Source organism: Anas platyrhynchos, chromosome 30, assembly GCF_047663525.1.
Source record: "Anas platyrhynchos isolate ZD024472 breed Pekin duck chromosome 30, IASCAAS_PekinDuck_T2T, whole genome shotgun sequence".
NCBI lineage: Eukaryota > Metazoa > Chordata > Aves > Anseriformes > Anatidae > Anas > Anas platyrhynchos.
This window is the reverse complement of record NC_092616.1, coordinates 5,848,380-5,875,888: the sequence shown is the minus strand read 5'-3', so window position 1 is coordinate 5,875,888 and position 27,509 is coordinate 5,848,380. Positions and strand designations below refer to the sequence as shown.

Genomic DNA, 27,509 nt, shown 5'->3' with positions numbered 1-27,509 from the left:
CCTTCCTCTCATCCTCCTCCTCCTCCTCTGTCCTCTACTCCCTTCAGCCTCCACCTCCTCTTCCTCATCCTCGACCCCAAAACACCCCAAATCCTCTCCAAACTCCCAAAACCACCCCAAAAACCCCCAAAAAACCCAAAACCACCCAAAAAAACCCCAAAAACTCACCCAGCTCCTTCAGCCTCTCCCTCCTTCCCTCCGTCCTCCTCTTCCTCCAGCCTCTACCCCTTTCAACCTCAACCTCCTTCTCCTCCTCCTCCTCCTCCTCCTCCTCCTCCTCCTCCTCCTCATCCTCCATTCCCAAAAATAGACCCCAAATCCCCTCCAAACCTCTCCAAAACCCCCCAAAATCCCAAAACCACCCCAAATCCCCCAAAAAAACTCACCCAGCTCCTTCAGCCTCTCCCTCCTTCCTCCGTCCTCCATCCTCCTCCTCTCCTCCTCCTCCTCCGGCCTCCACCTCCTTCATCCTCCTCGGGCTCCAAGCCCAAAACCAACCATGTCCGCAGCAGGGAGGGGACGTAGTGGAGCACCAGGGACCCCAAAAAATTTGGGGTGGGCAGCCAGGCGCTGGGAGCAACCTCGCGGCTCGGGGGCGGGGGCCGCAGCCCCCGTTAGGTAACGGAGGAGCCCCGAAAAAACGAGGCCGGAGGCCAAGGAGAGGCTGGGGTCGGGGGCGGAGGCCAAACGGGACAAGAGGAGGAGGGCGGGGGTTTCGGGGAGCCAGGGGTCCCCATCCGAAATTCCCCGGGGGAGGGCCAAAGCCCCCAAAGGGGGTAAAGGGGGGCGGGGGCGTCGGGGGGAGGAGGAGGAGGAGGGTGAGGGGGGAGGAAGGCGGGGAGAGGGATTCGGAGAGGAGCCAGGATCTGTGGGGGAAAATGGGGGGTTTTGGGTTTTTTGGGGGGTTTTGGGGGTTTTTTGGGGGGTTTTTGGGGGGGAATGGGGGTGGTCTTTGCCACGTCGCAAGAGGGGCAATGGAAGCCATGTTGTCCCAAAATCCCCCACCGGCCTCCCAAAACCCCCCAAACCCCCCCAAATCCCCCCAAATCTCCCCCCAAATCCCCCCAAAACCCTCCCAAACCCCCCAAACCACCCCCAATACCCCCCAAAATCCCCCCAAAACCCCCCCAAACCCCACCCAAAACCACCCCAAACCCCCCCAACCTCCCCCAAATCCCCCCAGAACCCCCCAAATCTCCCCCCAAATCCCCCGAAATCCCCCCAAATCCCCCCAAATCCCTCCAAACTCCCCCAAAATCCCCAAAACCTCCCCAAATCCCCCCAAAACCCCCAAACCAATCTCCAAATCTCCAAAACTCCCGAAATCATCCCAAAACCCCCCGAACTTCCCAAATCTCCCAGAACTCCGAAATCTCCCAAAACTTCCCAAATCTCCCTAAATCATCCCAAATCTCCCAAATCCCCGAAATCCCCCCAAAACCTCCCCAAATCCCCCCAAAACCCTCCCAAATCCCCCAACCCCCCCCAACACCACCCCAAATCCCCCCAAATCCCCCCAAACCAGCCCAAATCCCCCCAAATCCCCCAAATATTCCAAATCTCCGAAATCTCGACGGTCTTCCAAATCCTCCGAATTTTCCAAATTCTCGAATCCTCCAAACATCCCAAATCTCCGAAATTTCCCAAATCTCCCAAACCTCCCAAATCTCCGAAATCCCCCAAATCTCCCAAATCTTCCGAAATCCCTCAAATCTCCGAAATCTCCCAAACCTCCTAATCTCCCCAAGTTATCCCAAATCTCCGAAATCTCCGAAATCCTCCGAAATCTCTCAAACTCATTGAATCCTCCAAATCTCCGAATCCTCCAAATCTCTGAAATCCTCCAAAATCCCCAAATCATCCCAAATCTCCAAATTTCCCGAAACTCCTCCAAACCCCAAAATCCACCCCAAATCCCCCCAAAACCCCCCCAACACCACCCCAAATCTCCCCAAATCCCCCAAATCCCCCAAAATCCCCCAACCCCCCCCAAAACTCCCAATGGACCTCCGAAAACATCCCAAATCCTTCCCTTGGCCTCCAAACCCGGCCTCCACCACATCCCAAATCCCCCCAGCGGCCTCCAACTTGTCCCAAATTCCCCCCAAATTCCCCCAAATTCCCCAAAATATTCCCAAACCCCCTCCAAAACCCCCCCAAATCCCCCCTGGCTTCCCAAAATGTCCCAAATCCTCCCGTTGGCCTCCAAACCCAGCCTCCACCATACCCCAAATCCCCCCAAATCCCCCCCCAACCCCCCCCAAAATCCCCCAAACCCCCCCAAAATTCCCCAAAACCCCCCCAAAATCTCCCAAAATCCCCCAAAATTCCCCCAAAACCCCCCAAATCCCTCAAACCCCCCAAAAACCCCCCCAAAATCCCCCGGCTTCCCAAAATTGTCCCAAATCCTCCCCTTGGCCTCCAAACCCGGCCTCCACCACATCCCAAATCCCCCCAAAACCCCCCAACCCCCCCCCAAAATCCCCCAAATCCCCCCAAAACCCCCCCAAATCCCCCAAAACCTCCCCAAATCCCCCAAAACCCCCCCAAATCTCCTTCCACTGAGCCCCCGGAGGTCCCCACCAGCCCCTTCCCCAAATCCCCCCAAATCCCCCCCAAAATCCCCCCAAATCCCCCCAAAACCCTCCCAAACCCCCCGAAACCACCCCCAAACCCCCCCAAAATCCCCCCCAAACCCCCCAAAATCCCCCCAAAACCCCCAAACCCCACCAAAATCCCCCCCAAACCCCTCTCAATTCTAGCCCCCGCAGGCTCCCGGCGGCCGCCCCTTCCCCAAATCCCCCCAAAATCCCCCAAATTCCCCTAAACCCCCCCAAATCCCCCCAAACCACCCCCAAATCCCCCCAAACCACCCCCAACCCCCCCAAATCCCCCCCAAATCCCCCCTCGGCTTCCCAAAATGTCCCAAATCCTCCCCTTGGCCTCCACACCCGGCCTCCACCACATCCCATATCCCCCCAAATCCCAAATCCCCCCAAACCTCCCCCCAAATCCCCCAAAACTTCCCCAAATCACCCCAAACCCCCCAAAACCCCCCAAACCACCCCCAAATCCCCCCAAATCCCCCAAACCCCCCAAAATCCCCAAAAACTACTCAAAATCCCCCCAAAACCCCCCCAAACACCACCCCAAATCTCCCCAAATCCCCCCAAACCAGCCCAAATCCCCCCAAAACCAGCCCAAATCCCCCCAAATCCCCGAAAAATACCTCCCAAATCCCCCCAAAACCCCGCCATCGGCCTCCCAAATATTCCCCAAATCCTCCCCTTGGCCTCCAAACTCAGCCTCCACCATACCCCAAATCCCCCCAAACCCCCCCAAATCCCCCCCAACCCCCCCCCAAATCCCCCCAAATCCCCCCAAACCCCCCAAAATCTCCCAAAACTCCCCCAACCCTCCCAAATCCCCCCAAATATCCCCAAATCCCCCCAATTCCTCCAAATTCCCCCAAATCCCCCAAAGCCTCCCCCAAACCCCCAAATGCTCCCAAATCCCCCAAAACTCCCAATGGATCTCCCAAAACGTTCCAAATCCTCCCCTTGGCCTCCAAACCCGGCCTCCACCACATCCCAAATCCCCCCAACCCCACCCCAAAATCCCCCAAATCCTCGAAATCTCCGAAATCTCTCAAACTCCCCAAATCCTCCGAAATCCTCCAAATTCTCCCAAATCCCTCAATTCTCCAGAATCCTCCAAACTACCGAAAATCTCCGAAATCTCCGAATTTCTCTAATGCAAACTTCCCCAGATCCTCCAAATCTCCGAAACCTCCGAAAAATCCGAATTTCTCAAATCTTTCCAAATCTCCGAAATCCTCCCAAAACCTCCGAAAATCCCCCCCCCAACTCACTTGAGCCCCCGCAGGCTCCCGGCGGCCGCCCCTTCCCCGCCATCTTCCCTTCTCCCTCCGCCATCATGGGGGACATCACACGAGGCCGCCTCGGCCTCCTCCCCTTCGGCCTCCACCACCACCTCCTCCTCTTCCTCCTCCTCCTCGGCCCGTCCTCGGACACCCCCACCAACTCGGGGACCGCCCCCAACTTCTCCATGGCCTCCAAGGCCTCCTGGTCGTAGGAGAAGGCCGCCAAGGCCAGGAGGACGCGCGGCCTCCACGGCCCGGCCTCCGCCATCAACCTCAACAAGACGGCCAAGCCCCCGGCCTCCCGAATTCGGGCTCGGTTGACGGCCTCGCGGCAAAGGAGGCAAAGGGCCCGGGCGGCGGCGGCCGAGGCGGCGGAGGCGGAGGCCGCCATGATTGTCCCCGTTGTTGTCCTCGTTATGGTGGTCGTCCCCACCGTTGGCCTCTAAGATGGCCGCCACCTCGGCCGTCACGGCCTCCACCGCCCCGGCGGCCCCTAATGGAGGCCGGAGTTGGGCCGGGGGCGCAAGCGTTGGCGATGGCGCCCCAAGGCCGGGTGGCGGGCGCGGATTTTGGGCTGGGGAGGCCAAGGAGGCCAAAACGGGGAAGGCCGGGGCCAAATCGGCGGCGGCCTCCGCCGAGGACGGGGGGTCGGTGAGGCCGCGCAAAGCCCGGGCCACCGAGGTGGTGGCCGGGTGGCACGGGGACATGGTGGCCAAGCGGAGGGAGAGGGCGCGGACGGCGCCATGGCGGCCCAAGGCCGAGCGGGAGGCCGGGGTGGAGGCCAGGATGCGGAGGGCGCGGGCGGCGCTGTGGAGCACTTCCGGGTGGTGCAGGAGGACACCAGGGACACCAGGAGGGGACCCGCACCTGTGGGGGGGACAAAAAAGGACAAAAACGGGCAAAAAGGGGGTCAGGGAGGGGGTTGGGGACATCTTTTGGGGGCAAAAAGAGGAGGTTGTGGAGGCCATTTTGTTGAGGAACCCATTGAGGAACCCATTGGGGACATTTTTGGGACATCTCGAGGAGGTTTTGGAGGCCATTTTGTTGAGGAACCTCTTGAGGAACCCATTGAGGACATCTTTGGGGTCATGGGGACACTTTTGGGGACATCTTGAGGACATTTTGGAGGCCATTTAGTTGAGGAACCCATTGAGGAACCCGTTGGGGACAGTTTTAGGACATTTTGGAGGCCATTTTGTTGAGGAACCTCATGAGGAACCCATTGGGGACATTTTTGGGACATCTTGAGGAGGTTCTGGAGGCCATTTTGTTGAGGAACCTCTTGAGGAACCCATCGGGGACATTTTTGGGGTCATGGGGACACCTTGAGGAGGTTCTGGAGGCCAAAAGGTTGAGGAACCCATTGAGGAACCCATTGGGGACATCTTTGGGGACATCTCGAGGAGGTTTTGGAGGCCAAAAGGTTGAGGAACCCGTTGAGGAACCCATTGGGGACATCTTTGGGGACATCTCAAGGAGGTTTTGGAGGCCATTTTGTTGAGGAACCTCATGAGGAACCCATTGGGGACATCTTTGGGGACATCTCAAGGAGGTTTTGGAGGCCATTTTGTTAAGGAACCCATTGGGGACATTTTTGGGGTCATGGGGACACGTTTGGGGACATCTTGAGGAGGTTGTGGAGGCCAAAAGGTTGAGGAACCCGTTGAGAAACCCATTGGGGACATCTTTGGGGACATTTTTGGGGACATTGTGGAGGCCATTTTGTTGAGGAACCCCTTGAAAACGTCTTTGGGGACATTTTTTGGGGACATGAGGATGAGTTTGGGGACATTACGGAGGCCGTTTTGTTAAGGAACCTCTTGAGAACGTCTTTGGGGACACTTTTGGGGACATGAGGACGTGTTTAGGGACATTATGGAGGCCGTTTTGTTGAGGAACCTCTTGAGGAACCCACTGGGGACATTTTTGGGGTCATGGGGACACCTTGAGGAGGTTCTGGAGGCCAAAAGGTTGAGGAACCCATTGAGGAACCCGTTGGGGACATCTTTGGGACATCTTGGGGACATTTTGGAGGCCATTTTGTTGAGGAACCTCTTGAGGAACCCATTGGGGACATCTTTGGGGACATCTTGAGGAGGTTCTGGAGGCCATTTTGTTGAGGAACGTCTTGAGAACATCTTTGGGGACATTTTTTGGGACATGAGGATGAGTTTGGGGACATTATGGAGGCCATTTTGATGAGGAACCTCTTCAGAATGTTTTTGGGGATGTTTTTGGGGACATTAGGACGTGTTTAGGGACACCAGGACACCCCATGGGGACATGGAGGCCAGGGGGGATGCGGAGGGCGCGGGCGGCGCTGTGGAGGCACTCCGGGGTGGTGCAGGAGGACACCAGGGACACCAGGAGGGGACCCGCACGATGGGGGGACAAAAAGGGACAAAAAGGGATAAAAAGGGACAAAAATGTGGTGGAGGTCGGGGACGGGGTTGGGGACATCTTTTGGAGGCATCTCGAGGAGGTTTTGGAGGCCAAAAGGTTGAGGAACCCATTGAAGAACCCGTTGGGGACATTTCTGGGACATCTCGAGGACGTTTTGGAGGCCATTTTGTTGAGGAACCTCTTGAGGAACCCATTGGGACATTTTTGGGGTCACAGGGACATTTTGTGCCATTTTGCGCCCATTTTGTGCCACCTAGGGTCCTTTTGGGGCCATTTTGTGCTATTTAGGGTCCTTTTATGCCAATTTTGTGCCACTTAGTGTCCTTTTGGGTCTACTTTGTGCCTTTTAGGGTCTTTTTGGGGGCAATCCTATATTATTTAGGATCCTTTTGGGGCCATTTTGTGCCCTTTTGGGTCATTTTGGGTCCCTTTTGTGCCATTTTGGTGCCATTTTATGGCATTTTGGGTCCTTTTGGGGCCATTTTATGCCATTTTTTTGCCGTTTTATGCCATTTTGGTGCCATTTTGTGCCTTTTAGGGTCCTTTTGAGACAATCCCATATTATTTAGGATCCTTTTGGGGCCATTTCATGTGTTTTAGGGTCCCTTTTGGGTCCATTTTGTGCCATTTTGATGCCATTTTGTGCCATTTTGGGTCCTTTTGGGGCCATTTATTGCCATTTAGGGTCATTTTGGGGCCACTTAGAGTCCTTTTGGGTCCACTTTGTGCCTTTTAGGGTCCTTTTGGGGCAATCCTATATTATTTAGGATCCTTTTGGGTCCCTTTTGTGCCACTTAGGGTCCTTTTGGGTCCCTTTTGGGTCCATTTAGTGCCATTTTGGGTTCTTTTATGGCCATTTTGTGCCATTTTAGTGCCATTTTGGTGCCATTTTGGGCCATTATGGTGCCATTTTTTGCCTTTTAGGGTCTTTTGGGGCAATCCCATATTATTTAGGACCCTTTTGGGGCCATTTCATGCCCTTTTGGGTCCATTTTGGGTCCATTTTGTGCCTTTTCGGGCCATTTTTTGCCATTTTTTGCCATTTTTTGCCATTTTAGTGCCGTTTTTTGACACTTATTTTTTTGGGGGGCCATTTCCCAATATTTAGGGTTTTTTGGGGTCTTTTGGGGCCGCACTCACCCTCCTGCAGGACGTCTCGGGCTCCCTCTGGGCCCTCAGGGCCAGGTTTAGGGGCATTTCGGCTCCTTTTGGGGCCGTTTTGGGCCCACTTAGGGGCCTTTTGGGGCCATTCTGGGGCCATTTTGGGGCCTTTTAGGGTCCTTTTGGGGTCTTTTGGGGCCTTTTAGGGTCCTTTTGGGTCCTTTTGGTTCATTTTGGGTCCATTTTATGCCATTTTGGTGCCATTTTGGGCCATTTTGTGCCTTTTAGGGTACTTTTGGGGTCATTTTGTGCCCTTTTGGGGTCATTTTGGGTCCCTTTTGTGCCATTTTGGTGCCATTTTATGGCATTTTGGGTCCTTTTGGGGCCATTTTATGCCATTTTTTTGCCTTTTTATGCCATTTTGGTGCCATTTTGTGCCTTTTAGGGTCCTTTTGGGGCAATCCCATATTATTTAGGATCCTTTTGGGGCCATTTTGTGTCTTTTAGAGTCCCTTTTGGGTCCATTTTGTGCCATTTTATGCCATTTTGTGCCATTTTGGGTCCTTTTGGGGCCATTTATTGCCATTTAGGGTCATTTTGGGGCCATTTTGTGTCCTTTTGGGTCCACTTTGTGCCTTTTAGGGTCCTTTTGGGGCAATCCCATATTATTTAGGATCCTTTTGGGGCCATTTAGTGCCACTTAGGGTCCTTTCGGGTCCTTTTGGGTCCATTTTGTGCCTTTTAGGGTCCTTTTGGGTCCTTTTGGTTCATTTTGGGTCCATTTTATGCCATTTTGGTGCCATTTTGGGCCATTTTGGTGCCGTTTTGTGCCTTTTAGGGTCCTTTTGGGGCAATCCCATATTATTTATGGTCCTTTTGGGGCCATTTCGTGCCATTTTAGTGCCATTTTGTGCCATTTAGGTCCATTTTGGGCCATTTTAGTGCCGTTTTTTGCCACTTTGGGTCCTTTTGGGGCCATTTTCCGATATTTAGGGTCTTTTCGGGGCAATCCCATATTATTTAGGATCCTTTTGGGGCCATTTTGTGCCTTTTTGGGTCCATTTTCTGCCATTTAGGGCAATTTTTTGCTTTTTTTTGCCATTTTTTGCCATTTTTTGCCATTTTAGGACCGTTTTTTGCCACTTATTTTTTTTTGGGGCCATTTCCCAATATTTAGGGTTTTTTTGGGGTCATTTTGGGGCCGCACTCACCCTCCTGCAGGACGTCTCGGGCTCCCTCGGGCTCCAGGGCCCGGTTCCGCACGCTCTCGGGGCCGGGCCTCGTTTTGGGGCATTTCGGCTCCTTTTGGGGCCGTTTTGGGGCCACTTAGGGGCCTTTTGGGGCCATTTTGGGGCCTTTTAGGGTCCTTTTGGTGCCATTTTTTGCCTTTTAGGGTCATTTTGGGGTCATTTTGTGCCCTTTTGGGTCATTTTGGGTCCCTTTTGTGCCATTTTGGTGCCATTTTATGGCATTTTGGGTCCTTTTGGGGCCATTTTATGCCATTTTTTTGCCGTTTTATGCCATTTTGGTGCCATTTTGTGCCTTTTAGGGTCCTTTTGAGACAATCCCATATTATTTAGGATCCTTTTGGGGCCATTTCATGTGTTTTAGGGTCCCTTTTGGGTCCATTTTGTGCCGTTTTGATGCCATTTTGTGCCATTTTGGGTCCTTTTGGGGCCATTTTTTGCCATTTAGGGTCATTTTGGGGCCATTTTGGGTCCTTTTGGGTCCATTTCGTGCCTTTTAGGGTCCTTTTGGGGCAATCCATTATTTAGGATCCTTTTGGGGCCATTTAGGGTCCTTTTGGGTCCCTTTTGGGTCCATTTTGTGCCATTTTAGTACCTTTTAGTGCCATTTTGGTGCCATTTGGGGCCATTTTGGTTGCATTTTGTGCCTTTTAGGGTCCTTTTGGGGCAATCCCATATTATTTGGGGTCCTTTTGGGTCCCTTTTGTGCCTTTTAGGATCCTTTTGGGGCCATTTTGTGCCATTTTGGTGCCATTTGGTGCCTTTTAGGGTCCTTTTGGGGCCATTTAGTGCCATTTAGGGTCGTTTTGGGGGCATTTTGTGCCATTTTGATGCCGTTTTGTGCCTTTTAGGGTCCTTTTGGGGCAATCCCATATTATTTAGGATCCTTTTGGGGCCATTTCGTGTCTTTTAGGGTCCCTTTTGGGTCCATTTTGTGCCATTTTGATGCCATTTGGTGCCTTTTAGGGTCCTTTTGGGGCCATTTAGTGCCATTTAGGGTCGTTTTGGGGACATTTTGTGCCATTTTGATGCCGTTTTGTGCCTTTTAGGGTCCTTTTGGGGCAATCCTATATTATTTAGGATCCTTTTGGGGCCATTTTGTGCCCTTTTGGATCATTTTGGGTCCATTTTATGCCATTTTGGTGCCATTTAGGGTCCTTTTGGGGCCATTTTCTGCCAGTTAGGGTCATTTTGGGGCCATTTTGGGTCCTTTTGGGGCCACTTTGTGCCTTTTAGGGTCTTTTTGGCGCAATCCCATATTATTTAGAATCCTTTTGGGGCCATTTTGTGTCTTTTAGAGTCCCTTTTGGGTCCATTTTGTGCCATTTTGGGTCCTTTTGGGGCCGTTTAGTGCCACTTAGGGTCATTTTGGGGCCATTTTCTGCCAGTTTGGGGCCATTTTTTGCCTTTTAGGGTCCTTTTGGGGCAATCCCATATTATTTAGGATCCTTTTGGGGCCATTTCGTGCCTTTTAGGGTCCTTTTGGGGCTACTTAGGGTCATTTTGGGTCCCTTTTGGGTCCATTTTGTGCCATTTTGGGTTCTTTTGGGGCCATTTAGTGCCATTTTGGGTCATTTTGTGTCCATTTTGGGTCCTTTTGGGGCCACTTAGGGTCCTTTTGGGGCCGTTTCCCGATATTTAGGGTCTTTTTGGGGCAATCCCATATTATTTAGGATCCTTTTGGGGCCATTTTGTGTCTTTTAGAGTCCCTTTTGGGTCCATTTTGTGCCTTTTTGGGCCATTTTGGGGCCATTTTGGGCCATTTTAGTGCCGTTTTTTGCCACTTAGGGTCCTTTTGGGGCCGTTTCCCGATATTTAGGGTCTTTTTGGGGCAATCCCATATTATTTAGGATCCTTTTTTGTGCCACTTAGGGTCCTTTTGGGTCCCTTTTGGGTCCATTTTGTGCCTTTTTGGGCCATTTTTTGCCATTTTTTTGCCATTTTGTGCCATTTTATGCCATTTTAGTGCCGTTTTTTGCCATTTAGGGTCCTTTTGGTGCCATTTTTTGACTTTTAGGGACCTTTTGGGAAAATCCCATATTATTTAGGATCCTTTTGGGGCCATTTTGTGTCTTTTAGAGTCCCTTTTGGGTCCATTTTGTGCCATTTTGGGTCCTTTTGGGGCCGTTTAGTGCCACTTAGGGTCATTTTGGGGCTACTTAGGGTCCTTTTGGGTCCATTTAGTGCCATTTTGGGTTCTTTTATGGCCATTTTGTGCCATTTTCGTGCCATTTTGGTGCTTTTTTGAGCCATTTTGGGCCATTTTGGTGCCATTTTGTGCCTTTTAGGGTCTTTTGGGGCAATCCCATATTATTTAGGATCCTTTTTGTGCCACTTAGGGTCCTTTTGGGTCCCTTTTGGGTCCATTTTGTGCCTTTTTGGGCCATTTTTTGCCATTTTTTGCCATTTTATGCCATTTTTTGCCATTTTCGCGCCATTTTTTGCCACTTAGGGTCCTTTTGGATCATTTAGGGTCTTTTAGGGTCCTTTTGGGAAAATCCCATATTATTTAGGATCCTTTTGGGGCCATTTCGTGTCTTTTAGGGTCCCTTTTGGGTCCATTTTGTGCCTTTTCGGGCCATTTTTTGCCATTTTATGCCATTTTAGTGCCGTTTTTTGCCACTTAGGATCCTTTTGGGGCCGTTTCCACATTTTAGGGTCTTTTTGGGGCAATCCTATATTATTTAGGATCCTTTTGGGGCCATTTAGTGCCATTTTAGTGCCATTTTGGGCCATTTTGGGCCATTTTTTGCCATTTTATGCCATTTTTTGCCATTTTATGCCATTTTAGTGCCGTTTTTTGCCACTTATTTTTTTTTGGGGCCATTTCCCAAAATTTAGGTTTTTTTTGGGGGGTCTTTTTGGGGCCGCACTCACCCTCCTGCAGGACGTCCCGGGCTCCCTCTGGCTCCAGGGCCCGGTTCCGCACGCTCTCGGGGCCGGGCCTCGTTTTGGGGCATTTCGGCTCCTTTCGGGGCCGTTTTGGGGCCACTTAGGGGCCTTTTGGGGCCATTTTGGTGCCATTTTTTGCCTTTTAGGGTCCTTTTGGGGTCTTTTTGTGCCTTTTAGGGTCCTTTTGGGTCCTTTTGGTTCATTTTGGGTCCCTTTTGTGCCATTTTGGTGCCATTTTATGGCATTTTGGGTCCTTTTGGGGCCATTTTATGCCATTTTTTTGCCGTTTTATGCCATTTTGGTGTCATTTTGTGCCTTTTAGGGTCCTTTTGGGGCAATCCTATATTATTTAGGATCCTTTTGGGGCCATTTTGTGCCCTTTTGGATCATTTTGGGTCCATTTTATGCCATTTTGGTGCCATTTTGGGTCCTTTTGGGGCCATTTATTGCCATTTAGGGTCATTTTGGGGCCATTTTGGGCCATTTTGGTGCCATTTTGTGCCTTTTAGGGTCCTTTTGGGGCAAATCTATATTATTTAGGACCCTTTTGGGTCCATTTCATGCCCTTTTGGGTCCATTTTGTGCCATTTTGGGCCATTTTTTTGCCATTTTATGCCATTTTAGTACCATTTTTTGCCACTTCGGTCCCTTTGGGGCCGTTTCCCTTATTTAGGGTCTTTTTGGGGCAATCCCATATTATTTAGGATCCTTTTGAGGCCATTTTGTGCCTTTTAGGGTCCCTTTTGGGTCCATTTTGTGCCTTTTTGAGCCATTTTTTGCCATTTTTTGCCATTTTTTGCCATTTTAGTGCCGTTTTTTGACACTTATTTTTTTTTGGGATCATTTAGGGTTTTTTTGGGGTCATTTTGGGGCCGCACTCACCCTCCTGCAGGACGTCGCGGGCTCCCTCAGGCTCCAGGGCCATGTTGGCCAGGGCTCTGGCCGCCCGGTTCCGCACGCTCTCGGGGCCGGGCCCCCCCAGCAGGGCCACTGCAGGGGGCGGGGCCAAAGTCAGGGGGGCGGGGCCAAAGGGGGCGTGGCCAAGGGGGGCGTGGGCCAATGGGAGAGGGGTTAGAGGGGAAGGGGGCGGGGTTTAGGGGGAAGGGGCGGGGTTTAAGGGGAAGGGGGCGGGGTTTAGGGGGAAGGGGCGTGGCCAAGGGGGGCATGGCGAACGGGGGAGCGGGGTTAAGGGGAAGGGGCGGGGTTTAAGGGAAGGGGGCGGGGTTTAGGCGGGAGGGGGCGGGGTTTAGGGGGAGGGGGCGTGGCCAAGGGGGGCTTGGGCCAATGGGAGTGGGGTTAGAGGGAAGGGGGCGGGGTTTAGGGGAAGGGGGCGGGGTTTAGGGGGAAGGGGGCGGGGCCAAAGGGGGTGTGGGCCAATGGGAGCAGGGTTTGAGGGGGAGGGGGCGGGGCTAAGGGGAAGGGGGTGGGTTTAGGGGGGAGGGGGCGTGGCCAAGGGGGCGTGGGCCAATGGGAGTGGGGTTAGAGGGAAGGGGGCGGGGTTTAGGGGAAAGGGGGCGGGGTTTAGGGGGAAGGGGGCGGGGCCAAGGGGGTGTGGGCCAATGGGAGCAGGGTTTGAGGGGGAGGGGGCGGGGCTAAGGGGAAGGGGGTGGGTTTAGGGGGGAGGGGGCGTGGCCAAGGGGGCGTGGGCCAATGGGAGTGGGGTTAAGGGGGAAGGGGGCGGGGTTTAGGGGGAAAGGGGGCGGGGTTTAGGGGGAAGGGGGCGGGGCCAAGGGGGTGTGGGCCAATGGGAGCAGGGTTTGAGGGGGAGGGGGCGGGGCTAAGGGGAAGGGGGTGGGTTTAGGGGGGAGGGTGGCGTGGCCAAGGGGGCGTGGGCCAATGGGAGTGGGGTTAGAGGGAAGGGGGCGGGGTTTAGGGGAAGGGGGCGGGGTTTAGGGGAAGGGGGCGGAGCCAATGGGAGCGGGGTTTAAGGGGGACCCCCCCAGCTCCCCACTACCCCCAATTTCCCCATTAACCCCTTTAAGACCCCCCAAACCCCCCCAAACCCCCCCAAGCCCCCCAATGTCCCCTCAACGACCCCCCCAACCCCCTATTTCCCCCCAAACCCCCCCAATTCCCCCCCAACTCCTTTTACCTCCTGAACCCCCGAAATCCCCCAACCTCTCAAATATCCCCTCAGGACCTCCTAGCTCCTCAATCTCCTCAAAACCTCCGAACTCCCTAAACCTCCTAATAATCCCTTTAGACCCCCCCAAATCCTCCTCATTAACCCCTCTAGGACCCCCCCCACCCCCCTATTCCCCTCCAACCCCGATACCCCCCAGCCCCCCAATCCCCCAACTCCCCTTCCACCCCCCCCACCCTCCCAATATCCCCTTAAGGACCCCCCCAGCCCCCTATTTACCCCCTAAACCCCCCCAATATCCCCTTTAAGACCCCCCAAACCCCCTATTAATCCCTTTATACCCCCCAAACTCCCTTTTATGCCCCCAAAATCCCAATTTCCCCCAACCCTCCTAATAACCCCTTTAAGACCCCCACCTCCAAATTCCCCCCCCCCAAAACCTCCCAATTCGCCCCCAATTCCCCAATAAACTCCATTAAGACCCCCCATTCCCCCCCAAACTCCCTTTTAACCCCCCAAATCCCCCTATTACCCCGCAATTGCCCCCCAACCCCCCCAAACCCCCTTTATACCCCCCCAACCTCCCCCCAAACCCCCTTTTAGCCCCCCAATCTCCCCCCAACTCCCCCAATTCCCCCCCAACCCCCCCAATATCCCCTCTACGACCCCCCCACCCCCCTATTTCCCCCCAAACGCCCCCCAATTCCCCCAATAACCCCTCTAAGACCCCCCAATTCCCCGCCAATCCCCCCCAAGACCCCAAATAACCCTTTATACCCCCAAAGCCCCCCCAAACCCCCTTTTACCCCTCAACCCCCCCCAACCCCCTCATTTTCCCCCAAAGCCCCCTTTATCCCCCCCAATTCCCCTCAACCCCCCCAAAACCCCCCTTTAATACCCCCCCACCCCCCCATTTCCCCCCTTTCCCCCTCTCACCGAGCCGCGGCACCCCCCCGAGGCTCCGGGCCTGCCTCCTGCACCCGGGCTCCGTGCAGAGATTCCCCAGGACGCTGAGGGCCAGGCCCAGGCTCCTTCCCCCCCCCCCCCCCACCCCCAAATTCTTGGAGGGGGGGGTCCCGGAGGAGCTCCAGGAGGGGCCCCAACCCCCCCGGGCCCTGAACCCCTCGGCCCCGGCCCGGCTGCGGCTGTGGAGGCTCCGCAGGGACCTCAAGGCCCGGCCTAGGCCCGGCTCGGCCCCGCTCCTCAAAGCCTCCACGCACCAGGCCAGGGGCTCCGCCATGATGGGGGGGGACGGGGAGAAGGGGAAAGGGGGCGCGGGGGGGGCTGGGAGTTGTAGTTCCGGGCCCCATTGGGCTCCATTATAACGTGGGTTAAAAGACTACAAGTCCCATGAGGCTTTGCGGCGCTGGGGAGGCTCTGGGGGAAGAAGCGGAAGGGAAGGCCGCGGAGCCGCAAGGGGTGATGGGAGTTGTAGTTCGGACTCCCATAGGCTTCCATTATAAAGGGGGGTTAAAGGACTACAAGTCCCATGAGGCTTTGCGGTGCTCATAGGGACTGGAGGGGAAGAAGGGGAAAGGAAGGGCCTGAGGGCGCAAGGGATGATGGGAGTTGTAGTTCCGGGCCCCATAGGGGTTAATGGAGTAGAGGGGGGAATGGACTACAAGTCCCATGAGGCTTTGCGGCTCCAGGGAGGCCAATTAGGGAAGGAGGGAAAGGAAGGCCTGGAGGCGCAAGGGATGATGGGAGTTGTAGTTCTGGGGCCTATTGGGCTCCATTATAAAGTGGGGTTAAAAGACTACAAGTCCCATGAGGCTTTGCGGCGCCGGGGAGGCTCTGGGGGAAGAAGCGGAAGGGAAGGCCGCGGAGCCGCAAGGGTGATGGGAGTTGTAGTTCGGACTCCCATAGGCTTCCATTATAAAGGGGGGTTAAAGGACTACAAGTCCCATGAGGCTTTGCGGTGCTCATAGGGACTGGAGGGGAAGAAGGGGAAAGGAAGGGCCTGAGGGCGCAAGGGATGATGGGAGTTGTAGTTCCGGGCCCCATAGGGGTTAATGGAGTAGAGGGGGGAATGGACTACAAGTCCCATGAGGCTTTGCGGCTCCAGGGAGGCCAATTAGGGAAGGAGGGGAAAGGAAGGCCTGGAGGCGCAAGGGATGATGGGAGTTGTAGTTCTGGGGCCTATTGGGCTCCATTATAAAGTGGGGTTAAAAGACTACAAGTCCCATGAGGCTTTGCGGCGCCGGGGAGGCTCTGGGGAAGAAGCGGAAGGGAAGGCCGCGGAGCCGCAAAGGGGTGATGGGAGTTGTAGTTCGGACTCCCATTGGGCTCCATTATAAAGGGGGGTTAAAGGACTACAAGTCCCATGAGGCTTGCGGCGCTTATAGGGACTGGAGGGGAAGAAGCGGAAGGGAAGGCCGCAGAGGCGCAAGGGGTGATGGGAGGTGTAGTTCCGGCCCCATAGGGGTTAATGGAGTAGAGGGGGGACTGGACTACAAGTCCCATGAGCTTTGCGGCTCCAGGGAGGCCGATTGAGGAAGGAGGGGAAAGGAAGGCCCTGAGGGCGCAGGGGGTGATGGGAGTTGTAGTTCTGGGTCCCATTGGGCTCCATTATAAAAAGGGGGGGAAGAACTACAAGTCCCATGAGGCTTGCGGCGCCTATGGGGCAGGGGTCCCCCTATAGGGCCTCTATGGGGCACTAGGCCCAGATCTATGGGGCAGGGACCCCCCTATGGGGCCCTATGGGGTCTCTATGGGGCTATGGGGCCGGATCTATGGGGCAGAGTCCCCCCTATAGGGCCCTAGCCCCCAATCTATGGGGCAGGGACCCCCTATAGGGCCTCTATGGGTCCCCAGCCCCCAATCTATGGGGCAGAGCCCCCCTATAGGGCCCCAGCCCCCAATCTATGGGGCCCCAGGACCCAATCTATGGGGCAGAGACCCCCCTATGGGGTCCCTATGGGGTCTCTATGGGGCTCTAGGACTGGATCTATGGGGCAGAGTCCCCTCCTATAGGGCCCCAGCCCCAATCTATGGGGCAGAAACTCCCTATAGGGCCTCTATGGGGCTCTAGGGCCAGATCTATGGGGCAGGGTCCCCCCTATAGGGCCTCTATGGGGCCCCAGCCCCCAATCTATGGGGCAGAGACACCCCTATGGGGCCCTATGGGGTCCCTATGGGGCTCCAGGACCAAATCTATGGGGCAGAGACCCCTATAGGTCTTCAGACCCCAATCTATGGGGCACTAGGACAGGATCTATGGGGCAGGGTCCCCTATAGGGCCTCTATGGGGCACTAGGCCCAGATCTATGGGGCAGAGCCCCCCCTATAGGGTCTCTATGGGGTCTCTATGGGGCCCCAGCCCCCAATCTATGGGGCACTAGGTCAGATCTATGGGGCTGGGACCCCCTATGGGGTCCCTATGGGGTCCCTATGGGCTATGGGGCCGGATCTATGGGGCAGGGACCCCCCTATAGGGCCCCAGCCCCAATCTATGGGGCAGGGACCCCCTATGGGACCTCTATGGGGCTCCAGGACCCAATCTATGGGGCAGAGCCCCCCCTATAGGGCCCCAAGCCCCAATCTATGGGGCCCCAGCCCCCAATCTATGGGGCAGGGACCCCCCCTATAGGCCCCAGCCCCCAATCTATGGGGCAGGGACCCCCCTATAGGGCCCCAGCCCCCAATCTATGGGGCAGGGACCCCCCTATAGGGCCCCAGCCCCCAATCTATGGGGCAGGGACCCCCCTATAGGCCCCAGCCCCCAATCTATGGGGCAGGAGCCCCCCTATAGGCCCCCAGCCCCCAATCTATGGGGCAGGGACCCCCCTATAGGGCCCCCGCTCTCCCCGCCCCACCCCCTCGCCGGGGTCACCGGGGCCACTTGGGGGGCAGCCGAGCGTGCCCATGGGGGGGGGGGGGGGCGGTATGGGCCAGCCCCACAGCTCCGCCCCACGGCCGCCCTATATCAGTGGGGCGGGGGCTGTGGGGCAGGGGTTGGGGGGCGATGGCCGCTGTGGGGCCGGGGACTTGGGGGTCATCGGCGGCTACTTCGCCCTCGTCCTCGCCGTGGGGCTGTGGGTAAGGGGGCGGCGGGACCCATAAGTGTGGGGCGGGACCCATAAGTTGGGGGGCAGGACCCATAAGTGGCCCTATGGGACCCATAAGTGGGGTTATGGGACCCATAAGTGGGGGCAGGACCCATAAGTGGGGGGTGGGACCCATAAGTTGGGGGGCAGGACCCATAAGTGGGGCTGTGGGACCCATAAGTGGGGCTACGGGACCCATAAGTTGGGGGGCGGGACCCATAAGTGGGGGGTGGGACCCATAAGTGTGGGGCGGGACCCATAAGTGGCCCTATGGGACCCATAAGTGGGGTTATGGGGCCCATAAGTGGGGCTACGGGACCCATAAGTTGGGGGGCGGGACCCATAAGTTGGGGGGCAGGACCCATAAGTGGGGCTGTGGGGCTGGTGGGACCCATAAGTGGGGCCTTGGGACCCATAGTAGGGGGCAGGACCCATAAGTGGGGTTATGGGACCCATAAGTGGGGCTGTGGGGGCCCATAAGTGGGGCCTCGGGACCCATAAGTGACCCTATGGGACCCATAAGTGGGGCCTTGGGACCCATAAGTTGGGGGCAGGACCCATAAGTGGGGCTGTGGGGCTGGTGGGACCCATAAGTTGGGGGGCGGGACCCATAAGTGGGGGGCGGGACCCATAAGTGACCCTATGGGACCCCCAAGTGCCCCCAGCCCCACAAGTGCCCCCCCAGCCCCATAACCACCCCCTGCCCCATAAGTATCCCCTGCCCATAAGTGCCCCCCCCGCCCACAAGTGTCCCTCCTGCCCCATAAGTGCCCCCCCTGCCCCATAACCACCCCCCAGCCCCATAAGTGCCCCCCCTGCCCCATAACCACCCCCTGCCCCATAAGTGCCCCCCAGCCCCATAACTGCCCCATAAGTGCCCCCCAGCCCCATAACTGCCCCATAAGTGCCCCCCCAGCCCCACAAGTGTCCCTCCTGCCCCATAAGTGCCCCCCAAGTGCCCCCCCATCCCCATAAGTGCCCCCCTGCCCCATAACCACCCCCCAGCCCCATAAGTGCCCCCCTGCCCCATAAGTGCCCCCCAAGTACCCCCCTGCCCCATAACCACCTCCCAGCCCCATAAGCACCCCCCAGCCCCATAAGTGAACCCCCTCTGCCCCATAACCACCACCCTGCCCCATAACCACCCCCCCTGCCCCACAAGTGCCCCCCCCCCCTTTGTTCGCCCCCTGCCCGGGGGGAGGGGCGGGTTAATCATTACTGGGGGCACTGGGAGCACTGGGGCCCCGCACTGGGACAGACTGGGGTTAGGCCGGGCATACTGGGCCGTACTGGGCCATACTGGGGCTGAACTGGGCCATACTGGGCCATACTGGGGCTGTACTGGGCCATACTGGTGCCATACTGGGCCATACTGGGCTGTACTGGGCCATACTGGTGCCATACTGGGCTGTACTGGGCCATGTTGGTGCCATACTGGTCCGTACTGGTCCATACTGGTGCCATACTGGTCCATACTGGGCTGTACTGGGCCATATGGGGCCGTACTGGGCTGTACTGGGGCCGTACTGGGCCATACTGGGCCATACTGGTGCCATACTGGGCCATACTGGGCCATACTGGGCCATACTGGGGCTGTACTGGGCCATACTGGTGCCATACTGGGCCATACTGGGCCATACTGGGCCGTACTGGGCCATACTGGGCCATACTGGTGCCATACTGGGCTGTACTGAGCCGTACTGGGCTGTACTGGGCTGTACTGGGCCATATTGGGGCTGTACTGGGCCATACTGGGGCTGTACTGGTGCCATTCTGGTCCATACTGGGCCATACTGGGGCTGTACTGGGCCATACTGGGGCTGTACTGGTGCCATTCTCGTCCATACTGGGCTATACTGGGCCATACTTGTGCCATACTGGTCCATACCCGGGCTGTACTGGGCCATACTGGTCCATACTGGGCTGTACTGGTCCATACTGGGCCATACTGGGCTGTACTGGGCCATACTGGGCCTGTACTGGGCCATACTGGGCCGTACTGGTGCCATACTGGGCCATACTGGGCCATACTGGGCTGTACTGGGCCATATTGGTGCCAAACTGGTGTCATACTGGGCTGTACTGGTGCCATACTGGGCCATACTGGCTGTACTGGGCCATGTTGGTGCCATACTGGTGCCATACTGGGCCATACTGGGCCATACTGGGCCATACTGGGGCCAAACTGGTCCATACTGGGCCATACTTGTGCCATACTGGTCCATACCGGGGCTCTACTGGGCCATACTGGGCCAAACTGGTCCATACTGGCCTGTACTGGTCCATACCAGTCTGTACTGGTCCTGTACTGGTCCATACTGGTCTGTACTGGCCCTGTACTGGTCCATACTGGTCCATACAGTCTGAACTGGTCCCGTACTGGTCTGTACTGGTCCTGTAATGGTCTGGACTGGTCCTGTACTGGTCCATACTGGTCCGTACTGGCCCTGTAACAGCCCATACTGGTCCTGTACTGGTCCGGACTGGTCTGTACCAGATCAAACTGGTCCTGTACCAGTCTGTACTGGTCTGTACTGGTTTGTACTGGTCCGTACTGATCCTGTATGGCTATGGTCTGTACTGGTCCTGTACTGGTCTGTACTGGTCTGTACTGCCTGTACTGGTCCATACTGGTCTGTACTGGTCCGTACTGGTCCTGTACCGGTCCATACTGGTCCATACTGGTCCTGTACTGGTCTGTACTGGTCCTGTACCAATCCATACCAGACTGTACTGGTCCATACTGGTCCTGTACCAGTAAGTACTGGTCCTGTACTGGTTTGTACTGGTCCTGGACTGATCCTATAACAGTCTATACTGGTCCTGTACTGGTCCATACTGGTCTGTACTGGTCCATACTGGTCCTGTACTGGTCCTTACTGGTCTGTACCAGTCCTGTACCAATCTATACCAGTCTGTACTGGTCCGTACTGGTCCTGTACCGGTCCATACTGGTCCTGTATTGGTCCATACTGGTCGTGTACTGGTCCTTACTGGTCTGTATTGGTCCTGTACCAATCCATACCAGTCTGTACTGGTCCTATACTGGTCCTGTACTGGTCTGTACTGGTCCATACCAGTCCGTATGGGTCCGTACTGGTCTGTACTGGTCCTTACTGGTCTATACTGGTGCCCCCAGTCCCTGCGGCGCGGTTCCCGCAGCTCCGTCTCCGGGTTCTTCCTGGCCGGGCAGCGAATGGGCTGGGGCAGCGTGAGTGAATTGGGGCGAAAAAACGGCGATTTTGGGACTTTGGGGGCGGGAGGGGGTTGGGGGGGATTTGGGGGGGGAAATTTGGGGAAAAAATGGGGGATTTGGGTGATTTTGGGGGATTTAGGGGAATTTGGGGGATTTTGGGGGAAAATTGGGGGATTTGGGGAAAAAATTGGGGGATTTGGGGGATTTGGGGGAAAATTGGGGGATTTGGGGGAATCTGGGGAGATTTGGGGATTTTGGGGGGATTTGGGGGGAATTTGGGGGATTTTGGGGAATTTGGGGGATTTGGGGAAAAAATTGGGGGATTTGGGGGATTTGGGGGAAAATTGGGGGATTTGGGGGAATCTGGGGAGATTTGGGGGATTTTGGGGGGATTTGGGGGGAATTGGGGGAAAATGGGGATTTGGGGATTTGGGGGGGATTTGGGGGAATTTGGGGGAGATTGGGGGGATTTGGGGGAAAAAATGGGGATTTAGGGGAATTTTGGGGACATTTGGGGGATTTGGGGGATTTGAGGGATTTTGGGGGAATGGGGGGGAATTTTAGGGGATTTTGGGGGGATTTGGGGGATATTTGGGGGAAAATTGGGGGGAATTGGGGGATTGGGGGGATTTGGGGGGAATTTGGGGGATTTGGGGATTTGGGGGATTTGGGGGAATTTTGGGGGGTTTTGGGGGGATTTGGGGGGATTTTGGGGGATTTTGGGGGAAATTTTGGGGATTTGGAGGGGATTTAGGGGAAAAATGGGGATTTGGGGGTGATTGGGGGGATTTGGGGGATTTTGGGGGGATTTGGGGGGATTTGGGGAGTTTTGGGGAGTTTGGGGAAGATTGGAGGGATTTGGGGGATTTGGGGATTTGAGGGATTTTGGGGGATTGGGGGGATTTGGGAGGGAATTGGGGGATTTGGGGGGATTTTGGTGGATTTTGGGGGAGATTTGGGGGATTTGGGGAAAATGGGGGATTTGGGGGAATTTTGGGGGGTTTGGGGGGATTTGGGGGCATTTGGGGGAAAATTGGGGGTTTTGGGGAAAATGGGGGATTTGGGGGCATTTTGGGGGAATTTTGGGGGATTTTGGGGGGATTTAGGGGAAAAATGGGGATTTGGGGTGATTGGGGGATTTGGGGGATTTTGGGGGGATTTGTGGGGATTTGGGGAGTTTTGGGGAGTTTGGGGAAGATTGGAGGGATTTGGGGGATTTGGGATTGAGGGATTTTGGAGGGATTTGGGGGGATTTGGAGGGAATTGGGGGATTTGGGGGGATTTTGGTGGATTTTGGGGAGAATTTGGGGAAATGGGGATTTGGGGGCATTATGGGGGGAAATTGGGGGATTTTTGGGGGATTTGGGGGGAGTTTGGGGGAGATGGGAGGATTGGGGGAATAGGGGATTGGGGCATTTTGGGGCAATTGGGGGAATTTGGGGAATTTGGGGTGGGTTTGGGGTCTGTTTATGGGGCGGTTTGGGGGCATTTGGGGCCCATTTCGGGTCCGTATGGGCCCATTTGGGGTATTTGTGTTTTGGGGTGTTTTGGGGTGATTTGGGTTTTTTGGGGTGTTTTGTTTTTTTGGGGGTGATTTGGGTTTTTTGGGTGGATTTTGTTTTTTTTTTCTGATTTTGTTTTTTTTGGGTGATTTTTTTTTTTTTTTTTGTGGTGATTTTGTTTTTTTTGGGGTGATTTGGGTTTTGGGGGGTGATTTTGGTTTTTTGGGGGTGAATTTTGGTTTTGGGGATGATTTGGGTTTTTGGGGTTGATTTGGGTTTTTTTGGGGGGTGATTTTGTTTTTTTGGGGGGTGATTTGGGTTTTTTGGGGGTGATTTTGTTTTTTTTGGGGGGTGATTTGTTTTTTTTTTGGGGGTGATTTGGGTTTTTTGGGTAATTTTGTTTTCTTTTGGGGTGATTTGGGTTTTTGGGGGTGATTTTGTTTTTTTGGGGGGTGATTTGTGTTTTTTTGGGGTGATTTCTTTTTTGGGGGGGTGATTTGTTTTTTTAGGGTGATTTGTTTTTTTGGGGGGGGTGATTTTGTTTTTTTGGGGGTGATTTGTTTTTTTTTTTGGGTGATTTGGGTTTTTTGGGGTGATTTGTTTTTTTGGGGGGTGATTTTGTTTTTTTGGGGTGATTTGGTTTTTTTTGGGGTGAATTTGTTTTTTTGGGTGATTTTGTTTTCTTTTTTTGGGGGTGATTTGGGTTTCTGGGGGTGATTTGGGTTTTTTGGGATGATTTTGTTTTTTGGGGGGGTGATTTTGTTTTTTTTTGGGGTGTTTTTTGGGGTGATTTTGTTTTTTTGGGGGGTGATTTTGTTTTTTTTTGGGGTGTTTTTTGGGGGCGATTTTGTTTTTTGGGGGGTGATTTTGGTTTTTTGGGGTGATTTTGTTTTTTTGGGTGATTTTGGTTTTTTTGGTGTGATTTGTTTTTTTTTGGGTGTTTTTTGGGGTGATTTTGTGTTTTTTTGGGGGTGATTTGGTTTTTTTGGGGGGTGATTTGTTTTTTTTTTTTTTTTTGGGGGGTGATTTTTTTTTTTGGAGTGATTTTGTTTTTTTTGGGGGGGTGACTTGGGTTTTTTGGGGTGATTTGGGGGATTTTGGGGTGATTTTGGGTGTTTTTGGGGGTTATTTTTGCTTTTGGGGGGGTGATTTTGGGTGTTTTTTGGGTTGATTTTGGGTTTTTTTGGGTTGATTTTGTTTTTTTTGGGGGGGTTGATTTTGTTTTTTTTTGGGTTGATTTTTGGGGTGATTTTGTGTTTTTTTGGGGTGATTTTGGTTTTTTCGTTTTTTTGGGGGTGATTTTTTTTTTTTTGGTTGATTTTGGGTTTTTTGGGGTGATTTTGGTTTTTTTGGGTTGATTTTGTTTTTTTGGGGGGTGATTTGGGTTTTTGGGGGTGATTTTGTTTTTTTTGGTGTGATTTGCTTTTTTGGGGGGTGATTTTGTTTTTTTTGGGGTTGATTTTGTTTTTTTTGGGGGGGGTGATTTTGTTTTTTGGGGGGGTGTTTTTTGGGGTGATTTTGGGTTTTTTTGGGGGGTGATTTGTTTTTTTGGGTTGATTTTGTTTTTTTTGGGGGGTGATTTTGTTTATTTTTTGGGGGGGTGATTTTTTTTTGGGGGGGTGATTTTGGTTTTTTTGGGGGGTGATTTGGTTTTTTGGGGGGTGTTTTTGGGGTGATTTTGGGTTTTTGGGGGTTGATTTTGTTTTTTTTTTTGGTTGATTTTGGTTTTTTTTGGGTTGATTTTATTTTTTTTGGGGGTGATTTGTTTTTTTGTGTGTGATTTTGTTTTTTTTGGGGTGATTTTGTTTTTTTGGGGGTTGATTTTTGGGGTGATTTTGTTTTTTTGGGGGGTGATTTTGGTTTTGGGGGTTTTTTTTTTGGTTGATTTTTTTTTTTTTGGTTGATTTTGGGTTTTTTTGGGGGGGTGATTTGGGTTTTTTTGGGGTGATTTTGTTTTTTTGGGTTGATTTTTTTTGGGGTGATTTTGTTTTTTTGGGGTAATTTTGGGGTGATTTTGTTTTTTTTGGGGGTGATTTTGGTATTTTTGGGTGATTTGGGTTTTTTGGGTGTTTTTTGGGGTGATTTGGGTTTTTGGGGTGATTTTGTTTTTTGGGGGGTGATTTTGTTTGTTTTTTTGGGTTGATTTTTTTTTGGTGATTTTGTTTTTTTTGGGGTAATTTTGGGGTGATTTTGTTTTTTTTTTTGGGGGGTGATTTGGGTTTTTTTGGGGTGATTTTGTTTGTTTTTTTGGGTTGATTTTGGTTTTTTTGGGGTGTTTTTTGGGGTGATTTCGGGTATTTTTGGGTGCGTTCCCAGGTGGGGGCCTCTCTCTTCGCCTCCAACATCGGCTCCGGGCACTTTGTGGGGCTGGCGGGGACGGGGGCGGCCTCGGGGCTGGCGGTGGCGGCCTTCGAGTGGCACGTGAGGGGCTGCCCCATAGATCCTGCCCCATAGATCCCGCCCCATAGATCCTGCCCCATAGATCCTGCCCCATAGATCCTGCCCCATAGACCCTGCCCCATAGATCCCGCCCCATAGATCCTGCCCCATAGACCCTGCCCCATAGGTCCTGCCCCATAGATCCCCCCTGCCCCATAGATCCTGCCCCATCGATCCTGCCCCATAGATCCTGCCCCATAGATCCGGCCCCATAGATCCTACCCCATAGATCCCGCCCCATAGATCCCGCCCCATAGATCCTGCCCCATAGACCCTGCCCCATAGACCCTGCCCCATAGATCCTGCCCTATAGATCCTGCCCCATAGATCCTGCCCCATAGATCCTGCCCCATAGATCCCCCCTGCCCCATAGTCCCTGCCCCATAGATCCTGCCCCATAGATCCCCCCTGCCCCATAGATCCTGCCCCATAGATCCTGACCCATAGACCCTGCCCCATAGATCCTGCCCCATAGACCCTGCCCCATAGATCCTTCCTGCCCCATAGATCCTGCCCCATAGATCCCGCCCCATAGATCCTGCCCCATAGATCCTGCCCCATAGACCCTGCCCCATAGATCCTGCCCCATAGATCCCCCCTGCCCCATAGATCCTGCCCCATAGATCCCGCCCCATAGATCCCGCCCCATAGATCCTGCCCCATAGATCCTGCCCTATAGATCCCGCCCCATAGATCCTGCCCCATAGATCCCGCCCCATAGATCCCCCTGCCCCATAGACCCTGCCCCATAGATCCTGCCCCATAGATCCCCCTGCCCCATAGATCCCGCCTCATAGATCCTGCCCCATAGACCCTGCCCCATAGATCCCCGCCCCATAGATCCTGCCCCATAGATCCTGCCCCATAGATCCTGCCCCATAGATCCCACCCCATAGATCATTCCTGCCCCATAGATCCTGCCCCATAGATCCCGCCCCATAGATCCTGCCCCATAGATCCCGCCCCATAGATCCCGCCCCATAGATCCTGCCCCATAGATCCTGACCCATAGATCCTGCCCCATAGATCCCCCCTGCCCCATAGATCCTGCCCCATAGATCCCGCCCCATAGATCCCGCCCCATAGACCCTGCCCCATAGATCCCCGCCCCATAGACCCTGCCCCATAGACCCTGCCCCATAGATCCCGCCCCATAGATCCCGCCCCATAGATCCTGCCCCATAGATCCTGCCCCATAGACCCTGCCCCATAGATCCTGCCCCATAGATCCCCCCTGCCCCATAGATCCTGCCCCATAGACCCTGCCCCATAGATCCTGCCCCATAGATCCCACCCCATAGATCCTGCCCCATAGACCCTGCCCCATAGATCCTTCCTGCCCCATAGATCCTGCCCCATAGATTCTGCCCCATAGATCCTGCCCCATAGATCCTGCCCCATAGATCCCCCCTGCCCCATAGATCCTGCCCCATAGATCCTTCCTGCCCCATAGATCCTGCCCCATAGACCCTGCCCCATAGATCCTGCCCCATAGATCCCCCCTGCCCCATAGCTCCTGCCCCATAGATCCTGCCCCATAGATCCTGCCCCATAGCTCCTGCCCCATAGATCCTGCCCCATAGATCCTGCCCCATCGATCCTGCCCCATAGACCCTGCCCCATAGATCCTGCCCCATAGATCCTGCCCCATAGACCCTGCCCCATAGATCCTTCCTGCCCCATAGATCCTGCCCCATAGACCCTGCCCCATAGATCCTTCCTGCCCCATAGATCCTGCCCCATAGATCCCGCCCCATAGATCCTGCCCCATAGATCCTGCCCCATAGACCCTGCCCCATAGATCCTGCCCCATAGATCCCCCCTGCCCCATAGATCCTGCCCCATAGCTCCTGCCCCATAGATCCTGCCCCATAGATCCCGCCCCATAGATCCTGCCCGATAGATCCCGCCCCATAGATCCTTACCCATAGACCCTGCCCCATAGATCCTGCCCCATAGATACCGCCCCATAGACCCTGCCCCATAGATCCTGCCCCATAGATCCCCCCTGCCCCATAGATCCTGCCCCATAGATCCTGCCCCATAGATCCTGCCCCATAGATCCCCCCTGCCCCATAGATCCTGCCCCATAGATCCTGCCCCATAGATCCCGCCCCATAGATCCTGCCCCATAGATCCTGCCCCATAGATCCTGCCCCATAGATCCTGCCCCATAGATCCCGCCCCATAGATCCTGCCCCATAGATCCTGCCCCATAGATCCTGCCCCATAGATCCTGCCCCATAGATCCCTCTCCCCCCAGGCCATGTTCGTGGTGCTGTTGCTGGGTTGGGTTTTCGGCCCCATTTACCTGCGGGCGGGGGTGAGTGATGACGTCATCATGACGTCACCGGGACGCCACGGGGGTGGGCGGGGCCGCTCCCAGCCCGCCCAGTCCCCTCCCAGTATAAACCAGTATAAACCAGTATAAACCAGTATAAACCAGTAGGAACCAGTCCATTTCCAATCCCTCCCAGTGCTCCCAGTCCCTCCCATACTGGTCCCAGTCCCCCCCCAGTCCCCTCCCAGTCCCTGCCAGTATAAACCAGTGCATCCCAGTATAAACCAGTACCCCTCCAATCCCTTCCCAGCCCCCCCCCCAGTGCCCTCCCAGTATAAACCAGTTCCTCCCAGTCCCCTCCAATCCCCTCCCAACCCCTCCCAGTCCCCTCCCAGTGCCCCCCCAGTGCTCCCCCAGTGCCCTCCCAGTCCAAACC

General features: G+C 54.6%; 2 protein-coding genes across 3 annotated transcripts in view; one reads left to right on the top strand and one right to left on the bottom strand.

The window, feature by feature from the left end:
- ARMC5 (armadillo repeat containing 5) overlaps window positions 1–14,919 on the bottom strand; it is a 32,686-nt gene extending 17,767 nt beyond the window's left edge. Inside the window, exons 1-5 of the mRNA XM_072029487.1 lie at window positions 14,546–14,919; window positions 12,440–12,516; window positions 7,427–7,457; window positions 3,872–4,750; window positions 387–866 (exon numbers count right to left, since the gene is read on the bottom strand). Coding sequence (XP_071885588.1) covers window positions 387–866; window positions 3,872–4,750; window positions 7,427–7,457; window positions 12,440–12,516; window positions 14,546–14,919 — 1,841 coding nt within the window. The remainder of the gene's footprint in view (window positions 1–386; window positions 867–3,871; window positions 4,751–7,426; window positions 7,458–12,439; window positions 12,517–14,545) is intronic.
- A 2,627-nt stretch (window positions 14,920–17,546) lies between these two features.
- LOC119715426 (sodium/glucose cotransporter 2-like) overlaps window positions 17,547–27,509 on the top strand; it is a 37,721-nt gene continuing 27,758 nt past the window's right edge. Inside the window, exons 1-4 of one of the 2 annotated variants that reach the window (XM_072029513.1) lie at window positions 17,547–17,647; window positions 20,795–20,866; window positions 24,670–24,774; window positions 27,056–27,115. In XM_072029513.1, the coding sequence (XP_071885614.1) occupies window positions 20,852–20,866; window positions 24,670–24,774; window positions 27,056–27,115 (180 nt within the window). In that variant the 5' untranslated portion in view covers window positions 17,547–17,647; window positions 20,795–20,851. Of the gene's footprint in view, window positions 17,648–20,794; window positions 20,867–24,669; window positions 24,775–27,055; window positions 27,116–27,509 lie in introns of those variants that run through there. The other variant, XM_072029515.1, reaches the window with a different exon arrangement.